General features: G+C 37.6%; 1 protein-coding gene across 1 annotated transcript in view; it reads left to right on the plus strand.

Annotated features, from left to right (window-relative positions):
- The first annotated feature begins 1,904 nt into the window (after nt 1–1,904).
- Gabra4 (gamma-aminobutyric acid type A receptor subunit alpha4) overlaps nt 1,905–17,284 on the plus strand; it is a 66,010-nt gene continuing 50,630 nt past the window's right edge. Inside the window, exons 1-3 of the mRNA XM_047567530.1 lie at nt 1,905–2,441; nt 2,821–2,939; nt 16,884–16,951. Of these exons, the coding sequence (XP_047423486.1) occupies nt 2,356–2,441; nt 2,821–2,939; nt 16,884–16,951 (273 nt within the window). The 5' untranslated portion in view covers nt 1,905–2,355. The remainder of the gene's footprint in view (nt 2,442–2,820; nt 2,940–16,883; nt 16,952–17,284) is intronic.

Genomic DNA, 17,284 nt, shown 5'->3' on the forward strand with positions numbered 1-17,284 from the left:
ATACCATATATACTATATATCATAAACCAGTTAATGAAAATATAATTAGAAGTAACTACACTTAAAGGAGGATCACCATTTCTATTTCAAGGGATTAGTTTCACATATTTAAAATTGAAAATTTAAATACATATGGAAATTATTTTTCACAAGGTCATTATTTTGTTGTTTATTTTTATTATGCATATTTTCAAAACAAATTGTATGGGAACATAGTTCAAAAAGATGGATTTCAATTTTAGAAAGTGTAGGAAAGTATTGATTAGAGCGATAAAATAAGAAGCAATATACTAATGAACTAATGAAATATATTATGAACTTTTATGTGGAAAATATGTAGACAGGTGTTTTCATGGCATATCTAGTATTTCAATTCTTTTTCCCAAAAGAGAGAGCTTGAATTTCATCTGAATTAATAAGATGGATCTAGGACCAAGTGAGTCACTGATTATAGTGTTCATTCAGTATGTACTGTAACAGTGAATAAAAATTACCCAGCTTGGACCTCAAGAAGAAGAATGATACAGATGAAATAAGTATGAAGTATAATAAGTTCCGAGAAGACAGCAGTGCAGAATACAGAACATCAAGAGAGCAGAAACTCTATTACATGCTCTGGACATCCTTGGCTTCCCTTTTGGATGAAAACTGTAATCAGGAGATTGGAACCAAAAAAACCCCCAAACCCTCTCTAAAATAATGTTTTCTATTTTATTCTATTTTATTTTGGGGGTACTGGGGATTTAACCCAGAGAAGCTCGACCACTGAGCTACATCCCTGGACCTTTCTTTAATTTTTAATTTTGAGACAGGTTCTCACCAAGTTGCTTAGGGCCTTGCTACATTACTGATGCTGGCCTTGAACTTGTGATCCTCCTATCTCAGTTTGCTAAATCGCTGGGATTATAGGCACGGGCCACTGCGTCCTGTTCTAATATAATGTTTTATATTGCCCACTAGTCATCAAAATTTGAACAAATCATTAAAATCCTAAACAGAATAATTGATGTCTGGTTCCAAGGAGTTAACATCATTGATCATATGCAAATTTCCACATGCATCTGTATTAACGTGAAAGACACTTTCTCCCTTGAAACCTGTAATTGTTTTTAGAAGATCTGTTGGTACTTATTTTTATTCAATAGAACCCTAAAGGTATATAGTGCTTAGTTGTTTTCCCTTTCAAGTCATAAATGAACTAACTTGCTCCCCTACATTTTTACTTCTGTCTTTCTGTGCCTCCCCCGCAAAGAGTCTCACATAGATACAAGCATTTCTTTTTCTTTTTCTTTTTCTCTTTTCGTCCTCTCCCTCTCCCCATCTATCTTTCCCCTTTCTTCCTTCCTAAAGCAATCAATCTCCAGAAACTTGTCAACTTCATTCTGACAGAGAAGTGTTGCAAAAATTGAAAGTGATTTTGACCCGTGGTCGCTGTCTGCACCTCTCTTCTTCCTTCCAGAAAAGGATGGAACAGCAAAGTGGAGGTCCTCCGTGTGCCGGTGGGCGCAGGCAACGTAAGGAAATTTGGTATCTTTAAAGCAATAGCTTGACAAATGCCTTAACTGCAGTGAGTCCACTTAAGTTTGGCGAGAGTCGCCTAGGTAGTTGAAACCCCTATTATCAGGAGGAATCTCTTTTTTCCTTTTGTAACCACCGACACTCCTCCGCCCCCTAGCACCTGAAGGGGAGGGTCTCAAAGACTGTTTCTGCCCAGACTTGATCCGCTTTCCCCACTCACCACCACCTTCCACCCGGATACCCAGAAATCCCTGTCATCCCGCCCTTTCTCCACCTCCAGCACTGACAATGGGTACAAACAGGTCCTCGCACAACCTAATAGAGAGGAGCTTCATTGGTTAGATCCAAATCCCGGCGGAAGAGAGGAGGACCAGCCGGGAGAAGAGGAAGCCAAGCTCCGCTGTGGGCGGAGATACACCGGGTGAGGGCTTGCAGACCTCCAGTGGGGCGAAGGACCCAGGTCCTCGTCCCCAGAGTTACAGGTTGGAACAAACTTGCCTGGCTTTGCGTCGCAGACGCGTCCAAGTTAACCCCAGTACCTTGATGTGCTGGCACGAAAGGGTGAGGAGCGGTATACATAGCCCTATATACACATTGAACGCTGAGAGAGAAAAGGAGGGGGCGAGGAAAGGCAGGTTCCGCCTCCCCTGGCCCGCGTGCACACACACGCCCACCGCGGCTCGGGCTGGCGGAGCGCGGGCGAGTGTGAGCGCGGGCGAGTGTGAGCGCGAGTGTGCGCACGCCGCAGGAGCCACTCTGCCCTCTCCTCGCACCCTGCTCAGGGCATCTTGAGAGCCTGGAAACGTGAACAGGCATAAAGTATGGCATGTTGCAAAGATGGTTTCTGCCAAGAAGGTACCCGCGATCGTGCTGTCCTCCGGGTTCAGTTTCGCCCTCCTGCACTTCCTGTGCCTGGCGGCTTGGTGAGTTCTCTGGGGTCCTGGGGGGGCACGGGGAAGGGGGAGAAGGAGCTAGCTTTTGGCTCTCTCTGTCCGCCCACCCCTAGCTGAGCAAACTGGAGCTTCTTTACTGTAAAATCATGGGCTGAAGCCAAGCTTTTTCTGTGACCGCGTAGACGCGGAAAGCACAAGGGGCTCCTGGTGCAAGAAGAGTGTGGGTACAGGGGTGCGGGTTGCCAGGGGTGCGCTTTTCTGACCATTTTGGTCTTCTTGCATCCCAACCCCCAACCCTGCCTCTAGCATGGGGCAAGCGACTATTTCCCTAGAAGGCAAACCTGTTTCCACCTGTTCTCAGATGCATTCTTAAAATAATCCTTTCCGCCCCCGTTTTTTGCTCTTGCAGTTTAAACGAATCCCCAGGACAGAACCAAAAGGAGGAGAAATTGTGCCCGGAAAATTTTACCCGCATCCTGGACAGTTTGCTCGATGGTTATGACAACAGGCTACGTCCTGGATTTGGGGGTATGAACTATTTTAGATGCACAAGTGTGTCCTGTTTGTCCCTTCCTAATCGGTCTGTCTGTCTGTGGCAAAATCATTAAGTATGCTTTGCGTGCAAAAATGAAAAAAATTCTCTTTCTGCCCCCCCCCCCATCCTCCTCAGCCAATTTTCCCTCTCTCTTCCTCTCCTCTCTTGGTGAGACCTATGACAAGAAGACCGCCCCCATCAGTACTTTCCCATCTCCCTGCCCCCTCAGAAGCTTTGCCTCTCCCCCACACTAATTACCTACCGACCTGACTGCAGGGTAGGGATGGTTGGGGAGAGGGGAGAGTCAACAACAGATTTATTTGAGAGCTTAGCTGAGATGGCCCTGCTCCCTGGGAACTGAGTTTCCCTCAACCTGGCTACTTGGCCCAGAGCAGGTTGCACTGGAGGCAGCTGATCTGAAGTCCCTTGTTCTCCCACGTGTCCCTTTCTCTGCCAAAAGCTAGGCCTGTGTTCTACCTAGGGCATGAATCTGGGGCACGAAGCTGACTGCTTTCCTAGGGAACCCAATCCATTCCTGTTCTCTTCTTTTTACTTTCTTTGGTGAGGTGGCATTTGCTTCCCTCCTGAGATGTTGGAGTCAGAAAAAAGTCAGCTTTTTTCTTCTTTCAAAAAAAAAAAAGAAAAAAAAATATATATAGCCTAACAGAATCAGCCATTAACAGTACTGTTGCTCTCTTTCATATTAATATTTTCTTTGCATATATAATGAGAACCTATGTGGCAAACTTTGTGCTTTAGCCTCAAACAGCTTCTCAGTCCAGTTCCTTGAGGATAAGTGACTTGCTAGGATCCCACTCATAGGGTGAGCCCACCTCTTCCAATGGCAAAGTCCTTGTTCTTTCTACTGTACTAATTATCTTTCAGCAAATGAATTGAATAAGACATAGACTCTAGTTTGAAGGAACTTATGTTCTTTCAGCAGTAATAGTAGTAGCAATAATAACAACCACTAATTTTGTATTTTTTAATTAAATTTTCATGTAGACCATGCATTTTTACAGATATTCCTTTGTACCTCACAGTAGCCCCAAGAGCAAGCCATAACTTTCTCTTTTTTACAGATGAAGAAATGGAGGCTTGAAAAATTAAGTAACTGCTCCAAGTTCCCAGTTAGTAAATGGCAGGGACAGGATATGAACCAAGATCAGTTTGTGTATTTAAAAATAAACCATGTAGATTGGGATGGTATTATATACAAAGTGGTATGATCAATATCACATAATATTAGAAACATAGAGGAATTTGATGCTTCCTGTTGAGGGTGTATAGGAGAGATGGTGGGAGACTGGAGAAGGTAAAAGAGCAGGGATCAGGACAGCATTAGATATGAGGCAGGAGGAGTGTGGTCCCAGGTTAGAAAGAGTTGTTGGAGATAAAATAGTTGGATGGAGTAGAACTGATGATTCTTTGGAGTCTATCTAGGGTCATTCTTCTCACTTAACAGAAGTGGCAATGAGGACAAGAAAGGATTTAGACAAGGACACATAGCATATTAATGATAGACTGGGATTGGATCTTTTGAATTCCAAATGATTTTTTTCTGGATTTTCTTGAGAAAGTTATGGGAAGCCACTAAAGCATTAATTCAGTAGTTGTGTGTTGACAGAGATAAAGATGGATGAAAAGGATGGAAGTTTTTTCTGGTTCTTTTCCCACTGCCACTCAAGGGATAGGTTGCCCACACGGCATTTGCCTTCATGCAAATCTGAAAAGAGGCTTCATTAGAGAAGTGAATCATTTGTCAAGGCATGATCTTTTATAAGTGACTGGGAAATTATCATTTTAGGTCAAAAATAGTTTTTGTGGAGAATGTTTCAGATGATGTGATGCCACTTAAAACTATATTATATCAAAAAGAGGATTTATTTGCCCAGAAAGGTTTTAAACTTGACATTTCAAGTAAAAAAAAAAAATTAACAAAAGCATCAACTCATATATAGTTTAAATATGCATCAGAGAACTGATGTACCTGAACATTAATGAAAGTGAAAAACCATAACTGGAACTATATGGTTCTAATAATTAAATGTTGAAAGTTAAAATAATATCTGTCTATTTGGTTTTAAAGCAGGTTGTAATTCAAAAGGGAGAAGGTATCCATTGTATATGGATTTTTTTTTTAACCATGTGCTCTCTCCTATAACATTATATAGATAATAAGAGGAGTGAAAACAATCTGTGTGAGCCAATCCTGGGTTTTGGTTAACTACAATATTGCTAGATTTCTCAAGGGCATTATTACTCATCTTGCTTGTCATTGCCAAGTGATCTGCATTATTTACCTGGAGGTGCTTTCAAAGCTTTGTGGGAAGGGGTTGAATTCTCCCTACTTTGAGGGTAGCAGTTAATTAATGATTAGAAATTTACTACATAGTACAGTGTTAGGGTTTTTTTATTTTTATCTTGCACTCTGCTCATAAATATTTGTGGTAGATGTGATTCATTTTTTAGAAATAGGTCATTTTCTAAATGTGTACTATTCCAAATGTGACAGATGAATAGTAATTATCACCTGCAGAAAATATATTATCTGTTTACATGAAATTGTAAATGTGCACCAACTGAAAATAATAAGAAGGCTCGTTGTTAGCACAGACTCTTGGATGCTACAAGTTTGATCCATTCTATGACATTTTATACTTTGTGGAAAGTTTGACATTTTATAAATAAGATGAAAACAATTCAGATTTTGACTGGTACACTATAAATATGGATTGACTTCCTGGTTCCTTTAATCCTACTTCTGCTCTTTGTGGAACATTTACTTTTTATCTGTTTATACAACTTTGCTGTGTTCCATTTAAAATAAAGCTAAAAGCAAAGATTTGAATTGAAATTGGATGGTTTGTGATTGCTCAGTAGGCCAGGCAGGGGTTGAAATAGATTTGGAAACTAAATTACATATTTTTAACTCAGCAGCACAGCTTGCAGTGGAGAAATAAAAGGAGCTGAAATGGTTCTCTTCTTTTCATCCCTCCAGGATCTCTTCTCCCTTATCTCCACATTCTCCCATTGGGGAAGAAAAGGGGAAAAGGTGAGAAGAGAAGGAAGGAGGCATGTTGAGAGAAGCTGGAATGGGACTTCAGAAGGGATATGGCTCTTTCAACCTCTGATGAATCAGTTCCTATCATGCTGAAGTAGCTCGAACCTGCTTAGGAGTGACGCACAAGTGAACCCTTCCACAGAGAAGCTAGAGAATCATTCCTCTTTCTTCTGATCCACTTTCAAAACTGTTATCTGCCTTCTTAAAAATGCATAGCTAGGAACCACTGACAGATAGTTTGGGAATCTTACCCTAAATCAATTATGCAAGGTTGCTCATAATATAGTAGGACTTCACATTAGTGGGGGTCCTTTACAGTTTTGAAAACATTTTCATATGCAGTATTTACTAAGATTATCACATTAACAAAGACATAAACAGGGAAAGCCTCATTCCTCTCTTAAAGAAGAGGTTAGGATAAGATTCAGTGAATTGCCCAAGAACCCTACAGTGAGTAATAGATGAGGTTCCAAAATCCAATCCAATCTTTAAATCCTTAGGCAGCTGGTCTATTGCTAGATCCGTTTCTGAGGCTTTTTGCACAATCCTATGTATCAGTAATTGAATTATCCTGAAAGTCCCTTCTTGTTACTCAGTTAAATAAATTCTTGAGATAAACAAAACTATATTTTCCCCAAAGGAGTGAAGTGAAACTCAGTTCTTCCTTCCTTCTTTCCTGGTACCGGGAATTGAACCCAGGGACACTCTACCACTGAGCTGCATCCCTAGTCCTTTTTTAATTTTTCAATTTTTTTTAGATAGTCTTGCTATTTGCCAAGACTGACCTTGAACTTGAAATCCTCCTGCCTCAACCTCTGTGATATCTGGGATTACAGGAGTGTACCACTGTACCTGGTGAAATAAGAACTTTGATTCTAAACATTTTATAACATTTAAAATGAAAGTGAATACAGAATCTTCTATTCATTTTGGTTAGCTTGAAATATTGTCTCACAAAAATCAAGTTTTTCGTAAAATATTTTCAAATGATTTATATTTCATACTCAAAATGAGGTTCCTGTGTCATGTACTAGCTTTATTAATTGAATGTCAACAGAGAACATATTTTTGAAAATGCATAGACGTAAAGAACATTTCAACTCCACACAGAAATGTAAAGCTTCATTCTCTTCCGATTCCTTTATTCATTTATTCATCTATTCATCTATTTATGTGCATTGAGAGCCTACTCTGTGTCAGGAGCTATGCAAGACTGTAAAGATATGATTCGGATCCAACATAGGCCCTCATAGACTTTATGGCTTAACAGTGGAGAGAAATAAAAATAGCAAAGAAGAAAATAGCAAAATAATGAAATCAAAATGCTATGGTAAAAGCTAATAGCATTAAGAGAGAGAAAAGAATTTGGATGTGGGATCTATTTTAGATAGAAATGGTAGTCAAGGAAGTTTTTCAAATTAAGATCTACACATGGCAGGCATGGAAAATGTAGGAGAAAAGTTATTTTCAGGCAGAAAAAAAAATAAAAAGCAAGTGCAAGGTCTAAAGGTACATAATAGAGAAGTGTCATGTAGACAGTGAAAGGGAATCAAACCCAGGGACACTGGGTTTGGTTTTTGATCTGCCCATAGTCAGAAAGCAAGAGCAAAACGTACAGAATGAAACCGGGATGCTGAGCAGAGTCCAGGTCATGCAAGACCATTGGAGATGAGGTTAAAAAAAAAAAAAGATTATTTTCTTAGTGGACTCGGAAGGCGTTAGAGTTCTTTAAGAGAAGAGATTGACATATCACTTGGATAGTAATATGATCCATCTGGTTACTACATAAGGAAAGGCTTAGAAAAAGAGGCAGGGCAATATTGGAAACAAGGAGACTAATAAAGAAGTTTTTGTGGGGAAGGGTAGGGGAAGTTCTCTCAATTAAGTTGATGTACATGGAAAAATATGATAGACATAGTAAAAATGGGCATAAGTGGAACAAGCTGGGGTACTTTTTGTAGGTTTAATTGACAAAGAATTGGTGTTAGACTTGACATGGGAGGTGATAAACAAAAGGGAAAATTTTAAAAAGATTCCTTGGTTTCTATTTTGAGAAACCAGACGAGGATGGTATTATTTAAAGTTAGGGAGGATTACCCAACTTTTTGCTCTGACGAACTCACACTCTAGTGGAAGAGACAGAAAAGAAGCATCAGAGATAAGTGATTTATAGTGTGCTAGATGTTGGTGAACTGCCGTGGAGTGGTTCATTAAAGCAGGGGAGGAGGTTGCAGCTTTAACTGGGGTAGTTAGGGAGAGTTTATTGAGAAGGTTCTATTGAACAGTGATCATAGGTGAGAGAGCATAACCTGCATTTGGTGGGGTCTTCTGGAGAGATGGGATTCTAGGTGCAAACATGCTAAGCAAGGATGCCAGTGCTGCAGGGCTGAGGGAGAAGGTGTCAGTGTGATGAAAAGATGAGGTTGTGCAAAGCTTTGAATGCTAGTGAGGACGTGGCTTTTCCTCTGAGTCAGAGCAGACATGACTTGAGGAATTGTAGCAGGGGCAAGTCCTGCTAAAGACTCACTTTGCCTGCTGTGTTAAGAACAGGCAGTCAGAGGCAAAGACAGATGTGCAGAGGTTTTTCACAGTAATCCAGGCAAAAGATGATGAACACTTTGTCCAAGCTGGTGGCAGAGAAGTGTGTCATTTTCTAAGAAATGATTGGCTTCTGCCCATATTTTGAAATTAGAGTCAAATGATGACAGCTAGAATGTGGGATATGACAGAAAGGAAGGTGTGAAGGCTGACTCCAAAGTTTTTGACTTAAACACCCAGGAAAAATGGAGTTGTTAAATTATAGCAGAAGCAGACTGGGGCACGAGGAACAGTTTATTTATGTGCATAAGTTTCAGATGCCTAATAGAACCAAGTGGTGATGAACCTGGAATTTAGGGATGATGGGCATGTCAACATACATGGTAATTAAACTCAAAAGGTCAGAGAGGTCACCAGGAGGATTAGGGGTGATAGAGAAGAGGCTCACATATTGAGCTCTGATGCTAAAAGGAGAGAAGAAGGGAAAAGGAATCTGTATCCCCAAAGATTGTGGAGGTATGGCCAGTGAGGCATGATAGCAGGAAAACAGAGTGTGTGTGAGTAAAAAAAAAAAGTATTTCAATTAAGTTAAACACTTATGACAGATCAAGTAAGAAAAGATATGAACCTAAAATTGACCACTAGATTTTGCAGTGTGTGTATATTCAATAATTTTGGCAAGAGCAGTTTTTTGCAGCCTGGTGAATGAGAAAGTCTGGGTACATTCAAGAGAGAATGAGAGATATTTTCTTCTGGGTGTTTGTACAGGAAGTAGAAAAATGGAATAGTAGATGCAAAGAGATAGAATCAAGAGAGCTTTTAAAAATGGGAGAAATATGATTACTTTTAAAATTGGTGGGGAAAATGCTATACATGGGGAAAACTGATGGTATTGAAAGGAATTTTTGTGAATATTAAGTATGAAAACTGGATATAACAGATGATGAAGTAAATAGGGAGGGAAGAATTTGAGGCAGTGTGTATAGATTTCCTTTTTCAGAACTTAAATATGAAAGGAAAGAGACACAGAAGGTTGCCTGTTTTAAGGTTAGAAATATGATAACCTGTTTGTATACTATTGGGAATAATCTAGTTGAGGATAATTTAATATTAGAGTGGAAGGAAGGGACATCTGAAAGAAAGATCCCCTGTAGAAGACAGGATAAAATCTGGAACAAAACTTACCTCCTTATGCTCTCAATTTACCAAAACCAAACAAAATATAATGAGTTATATTATTCCTGGGTTAATGCAGGAGTATTCAGAGGTGAAATGATTACATTATGAGAGCTGTAACTGAGTCTGTCCTAGTAGGTGGGATGTGGCTGGAAAAGGTGGTTGCTGTGAAAGGAGCCATCTTCCCTGTGGCCTCTTCTCCTTTCTCCCCTTCTCATTTCAATGATTCCTGGTGACCATGAGCAGAACAGCTTTTCTTTGCCATGTCCTTCCACCATGATGTTCTGCCTTACCTTAGGCTCAGAGCCTTGGAGTTGACCGACTATGCACTGAATCTCTGAATAAGCCAGAATAAACTTTCTTCCTTTAAGTTGTTGCCAGGTATTTCAGTGCCAATCACAAAAAAGTGACTACCACAATAATACTATCATTATATTTACATTTTCTTTAGGGTAAGGATATGAAAAATGCATTTGGCATTTCCTGAAACAGGCACTGTGAAATACAGACTGTAGGATATTAGTAAATTGGTGGATGTTTAGTAACACTTCATGACTTTCTAGATATTTTTCAGATAGAAAAATGTGACAGCTTGCACTTATTTCTCATTAAACATTGTTGCTTTATACCAGGCCTTTACAAGTGTATTTATTCTAATAAGCCTCAGGTGTACATAATTGATTTCTGCATTAATAATCCTTGATTCGTGACACATTCTTATTGACTCACACATAACCTTCTTTCCATTCCTCCGTCTATCTATCCATCGATCCATCCATCCATCCACTTACTGAAATATAATAAATATACCAACTAAACTGTTAACCAGCACAAAGAGGGACCTTGACAACTTTTTTTTTTTTTTTTTTTTTTTTTTTGCGGTGCTGGGGATTGAACTCAGGGCCATAGTGCTTGCGAGGGGAGCACTCTACCAACTGAGCTATCTCCCCAGCCCGCCTTGACAACTTTTATTCTGCCAAGTGCTTCCTTCATTCTATCTTCCTCTCTTCCCATTCCAAAGTAACCACCACTCTGAATGCTTTTTGAATTTATTTTCAATTTATATAAAAGTTATCTTTTGTTTTTAAAGTATATTTTAAATGTTTAGTTGTCTTGAATTGTCTGTATTTAAACTTTGGATGTTTTTAGACTTACTTATGTATTGCTTAGATTTATTCTTATTGCTGCATGTTGTTATAGATTGTTCCTTTTGACTGCTGTGTGATAACCCATGGCATAGGAACCATCTTATTTATCTTCTCTGCTTGGCAGTTGACTTTTTGCTTGTTTCCAAGATCGTATTGCTGTGATTATTCTGTCCAGATTTCCTGCTGTAAATGTTTAAGAGTTTTTTTTGCATACATATTAAGGAATGGATTTTTCTGGGTCTTCAAGTAAGTGGGAGTTCCACTTGACGAGATAACACCAAACTGTTTTCCATGATGAGTTTTTAAAACAAAACTCCCTTTTACAGTGGACATGAGATTCAGAATCCAAATATCTTTTAATGCCAGGGGAGAGTGTGTGTGTGTGTATGTGTTTCCTTTAGAATACTTGACATGATAATTTTATCCTGAAGAGATCTGAGTTTTTCTGATTTTTTAATCATGATCTAATGTAGTTAAGTATTCTTCTTCAGTAAATTGTTTTTATACTTTCCCACATTTTATAGTTGCTTTTCTATGCTTTTCATATTCATTTGGTGGCTTTAATTATTTGCAAAATAGACCAGCATAGAAAGATAATATGATAAAAGAAACATTAATCTTCAATGTCTCCTAAGTAAAATAAACTTCTGGAAACCTATAATGTTTTCTGGTTTCTCAGCAATATTAATGGATATCTGTTGTCATCGTTTAATATTCAGGAAAACTTTATTTTTGTATTTTTTTAAATGGTGGGAAAATTAGTGATTTATGTATGTATTTCACTCAAGATTCGTTGTTGTTTTGTCTCTTAAGTACTTGAAATCTCTTAAATTTAGACACACTGGTCTTTTGGAGGATATAGGTGGATACATGGTGTGCGTGACTGAAAAGCCAGGAATGTTTCCTCAGGTGCATAGCTGGGGAGCCAATGTAGAGAACAAGAATTGACTAGTTTTAAGATGAGGAAACTACCTGAGGGCTTCATCATGATGTAACAGCAAATTTGATATCATTATTGGACATGAAAGTATGCGGTGATACCCTCAGCCAGCTCTGTGACTGCTAAAGTAAACAGTGAAAAATTATCTGATACTTCCTTCACTCTTTCCCAGTAAATTAGAATCATTATTAGATGTAAGTATCTTCCTGAATTTGCTCTTGCTGGTCTTGGCTTTTTATTTCTTGATTTGTTAAAGACCACCTTGCTTGCCTTACAAACAATACCTTACAATCCCTTAGAGGATTACAGTAATCCCCCTCACTCCCCCACAAAAAAAATCCCAGAAAAACAAGAAAGAAAAAAAAAAAAAGAAAAACAAAATTTCCCTATTATCAAAAAATAACTAGGATTTTGTAAAAAACAAGATGTCTTTGACATTACACGAATGCATGTAAAATTATGGGAAGAAGACTTTCCAAGCTCAAAATTATCTGGTTTCTATGTAATTATGCTCTTAGTAAGGTTGATTTGAACATCCTAAACAGTGGTATTAGAGGAAGCGTCTCTAAGAATTATTCTTAATTGCATAGCGACCATTATTCATTGACAACTGATTTATCAGAAACCTATTACATTTAAAGCTTTCGATTGGTTCTGGGAGAGAATACAAATATAAATAAGACACAGTTTCTGCTTTAATCTGGAAATATTTTTAGCTTAACTGATGCAGCAAATGAATCTCATTTTTTCCTTTTGAAGGGTTTTAATAATCACTTTTGAGATGATATTAGAAACATAATGAAACATAGTTATTCAGCACCTAGTATGTGCAAAGCACTGTGCTAGTTGGGTGTTGAAAGAGGATTGAGATTTCATTTATGAAATCTGTAGACAGACTCAAGCAGACTGAAATAAGAATAATAGTAAAGGCATAAAAAGTGCCGTAGGAATATAGTTTAGAAATTACTCATGAACATAACAGGAAATATAGGTATCACATGCTATAGACTAGATACAAAATTCCACATTTATTTGAATAATTATTAAATTATTATTTAATGACAATGCAATTTAGTAAAGCTAGAATATATTTTGGAGGTTAATACAAGAGAGTTAGCATTCTGGCTTTGGCATATAGTATTTACCTTCTTGTGAGCTCAGTTTCCAGATGCAAATAATTCTTATGATAATATCACTTTAAAGCATATTGTGAGGATTAAAAAAATTAGTATATGACAAGAGTTTCACATAATAGATCTTTAATGAATAGTAATTGTTATTTCTCTGCTTATTGTACTTTGGGGAGAAAAAAACCTATTCCCTGTCCTCTGTAAGCAGTTACACACATAACTACCCCTTGATTTGTCCACTCTTTATCTCCACTGCCACCTCCCTGGTCCAGGCCACCATTGTCTATCAACTTGCCTAGAGTAGGAGCTGTTCTTCTGCTCTTGCCACCTTATAATTATTGACCGTACAACTGCCAGCATGATTTTGTAAAAAATTTAATTCAGTCATATAATTACTTACTTTATGCCCTCTGTGGCTTCTCAATGATTATGGGATACAAATCAAAAATTTCTTACAATAGCCTCCAAGAAAAATGAGAGCTAAACTGATATCAGAGGAGGAAAACAGAGGGAGAGAACATAGCAGGGGAAAAATGATTAACCTCTGTATTTACTTTTTGGGGCTGCCATAACAAAATATCAGAGACTGGGTGGCTTAAACAATGGAAAATTTATTTTTTCACAGCTCTGGAGGCATAAAGTATCAGTAAGGTTGTTTTCTTTTTTGTTTTTTTAAATTAATTATTTTTTTAATTTTTTACAGACTGCATTTTGATTCATTGTACACAAATGGGGTACATCATTTTGTTTCTATGGTTGTATGGTTGTGCACGATGTAGATTCATGCTATTCGTGTAATCGTACATGTACATAGGGTAATGATGTCTGTCTCAGTCCACGATTTTTAAGGTTGTTTTCTTCTAAACCCTCTTTTCTTGCCTTAGAGATGGCATCTGTTTCCTGTGTCTTTACATGTCTTCCCTCTGTGTATGTCTGTGTCCTGATCTCTTCTTGTAAAGACACAGCCATTTTGAATTGCCCAGCCTTGTGACCTAATTTTTATGTAATTATCTCTTTAAAGGCCTTATCTCTAAAAATGGTGGCATTTCAGGGAACTGAGAGTTAGGACTCCAACATGTGAATATGGGAGTAACATAATTTAGCTTGTAGCAACCCTGTCTTTCACTGACATTTCTACAAGTTCTCTTCCATGTAATTTTAACAGCAGTCACTGTGACATATGTATGACCTCAGGAATAGCTGATCTACTGCACCTGAGCTTTTTATTTGATCTTTGTAGCTTTAGTTTCTTGTCATTCTCTTCCTCCCTTACTTTGCTTCAACCCTACTGAATATACTGAGACCTCTCCCACCTCTTAGGTTTTTCAAACCTTGTCAGTCTCTCCACCTGGAATCCAGTTCTCTCAGCTTTTCTTAAAGACTCATACTTACCCTCTAGGTTTTAGGTTAAAAGTCACAGCTTTGAAGAAGCAGCACTGAAGGCAAATCTATAGTGGTCTTCCCAGTCTCTCTCACCAGCCTCTTACCCACTATCCCCTTAGAAATGATAACATTTTGCTACTTATTTCTTTACTATTTATATGTGACCCCTCTCTGGTAGTGTGTTAACTGTTTAGGGATGGGAACCCCTCAGTCTTGTGTCAGGGCCTAGCATAGCTGGTGTTCACTCTAATGTTTTTTGAGTGTCCAAATGAAATTCCTTTACTAATCATATGCTTTTTGGATCTCACTCAATCTCAAAGATGCATGCAATCATATATAGCAAATACTGGATAAAGTCACAAACAAATACTGAGGTTGTAATTCTGAACACAAAACATTTTTCAAGAACCATTGGAAAAGTAGTATGTTACATAAGAATTTGGAGATACTTGTTATTATCATGGAATGATGATAACCACAAGAATTTGCATACACCCACACACCTTACAACAAGTTAATAATGAAAATATTGACCTAGTTCTTCATTCTCCTAGAGTTCCCCCCCCTCCCTCAGGAATACCTATAATATTAATATGTTACAGGATATAGTGTTGTAAACACCATTCTAGAAAACAAAAGAACAGTATCTGTAAACTAGAGTTAAACTGAACAACCTCACCTAGGAACTTAGAGATGCAGATTGTCAGGCCCCATCTTACACTTACTAAAACTGATCTTTGAAGTAGCTTTTGGTTTTTCAGGAATCTGGTCAAATAGTCCATTTTTCAGGACATAATCAGTATTAATTGTTTGAAATCTATCTCCCTTTGCCCTGACTTGCAATGGCATGGTATTTCTGCTGTTCAACACCTTTTGCAGTTGTCTTTAAGGAATTAGAGCGATTTCTCCTACTCTTGAACCTGTTTGAGTGAAATTGCTGTCTCCTAGGGTTCAATACACATTATAAGCTTCCTGGATTGCCTAATTCTGGAACAATTTGACTTTAATGAGCTTATTACTACCATGTTTATTGTTGTGTCCAATTTCTAATTCAAATACAAATTTAATTAACTTCTCTGCTTTCCAGAGATGTAATTTTTAACAAGTAAAACTCATGAGAAATCAGCATGATCTATACTTTTTCCCTCATCATACTTAAAAAGGCTTTATTTTTCTTAGGATACTTATTCAATAAAGAATTTTGTCAGTCTTCTTCAGTTTATCTTGTTTTGTGTTTATATGGCCCAATCTTCATCCTTTACAGGGGAAACATTTGGATTCATTTTTATGAGGCTAACTTTAAACCTAGAGCATTAATGATACCAATTGTTCTTTGCCTTACTTTGGCATAAATCCAATTTCCCAACCTTTATCCAAGGGAGATATTCCATCTTGATAGCAGATGTTATTATTTCTACTTATGGACTATCTAGCCTCTGGCCATGTAGTGTTAAAAACCATCATTTAAGGATGATGTTCAAAAGGGCAACAATTTCTATATTAATAATAAAATGCTATATTATCTACAATAATAACTATCAATATTGAACACATTATATTCTAGCAACTGGGAAAAGTGATTTACATATCTCAGTTAAAATTTCTAATGGTCATCTTTATCTGTGAAGATATCTATATAGGTAAAATCTTTACCTGTAAAGAATTCCAAGGTCATACACTCAAAGGTGTTAGAACCCAATCTGAACTTCAGAATTTCTGATTTTAAGCATCATACCTAAACCCAGATTGTGGCCCTGTTCCCTCAACTAAAATTGGTGTCAGCCATATTGTCCTCATGGCCCCAGAACCAGTTTTACTAAGGTATAGGAAAATTCCAGCAGTGCCATTATCAGGAGCAAGAGAAAACTAATATGGAAGGAGTACTTTCATGAATGAGTCACTATATTCAGCATCTCAGTTGAGCAATTTCATTTGATCTCCTTTAAGTCTTGCCTGATCCATGTGGTTCCTGCTATTGAGGGGTTAAGTAACTTGCTTAAGATTACATGGAGAATAGGAGGCAGAGCAGGAATAGGAGAGCTAGTCTTTGAGCCCAATCACCAGTGAATGGTGTGCTTATTGTTAAAGGTGACATGAATCATCTGAACAGTTTACCAGTTTCCTGAACTCTTCAAAGATACATTCTTTGCAGCCATTACAATTTTTCTCCTCTTCATTCTTGTGGCCACATTTCCTCTTTTTAGTAGCTCACTTCTTTCTAGAGGCCAATCAGATGATGGACTATATATAAAGAAAAATAAAAAATAAAAAAAGGCTAAAAGCCTTTGTGTCTTTGTGCTGTATGTTGTAACAGTGCCCAGGGGTGATGTATCTTTGTAGAGGCAAGGTCCTGGTAAGTAACTGGGGTTTCTTTTTGCCCATTAAGTAAACACTGCTTTCTGGTTTGGTTTACTTTGGTAGAGACTCATTATCTCACAGAAAATTTTAGATGCTTATAAAAATAGATCATACCTGTGTTTACTCTTTAATTATCTAACTCTACTAGGCTGTAAAATTGGTAATTATTTTTTCACACATATTTACTTTACACCTACTAGGTCCTGTTACAGAAGTGAAAACTGACATATATGTCACCAGCTTTGGACCTGTTTCTGATGTTGAAATGGTAGGTATTTGGGAAACAATGTACCTTTTGGGGTTTGAAAGAACATGCCAGAAACAAGGCAATTAAAATTTATTTCATTGTCCATCACACAAAGCTAGAAATTCAAAGAATAACCAAATTAAACTTAAAAGTTTACAAAGAGTATGACACTGAATTTACATTTCAGCTCCAACATTTGAGTATTTGTTGATTTAAAGTCATTCTCAATGAGAGAACTTTCCTATTATGAATTCCAAAATGCAACCCAAAAATATGTATAGTTTTTTTTTTTTTCTCTTTAGAAAACTATTGAGGAAAAGAAAATTTAGAGATTATAATTAGTTTTGGTGTGAG

The sequence above is a fragment of the Sciurus carolinensis genome, chromosome 10 (genome assembly GCF_902686445.1).
Source record: "Sciurus carolinensis chromosome 10, mSciCar1.2, whole genome shotgun sequence".
Lineage (NCBI taxonomy): Eukaryota > Metazoa > Chordata > Mammalia > Rodentia > Sciuridae > Sciurus > Sciurus carolinensis.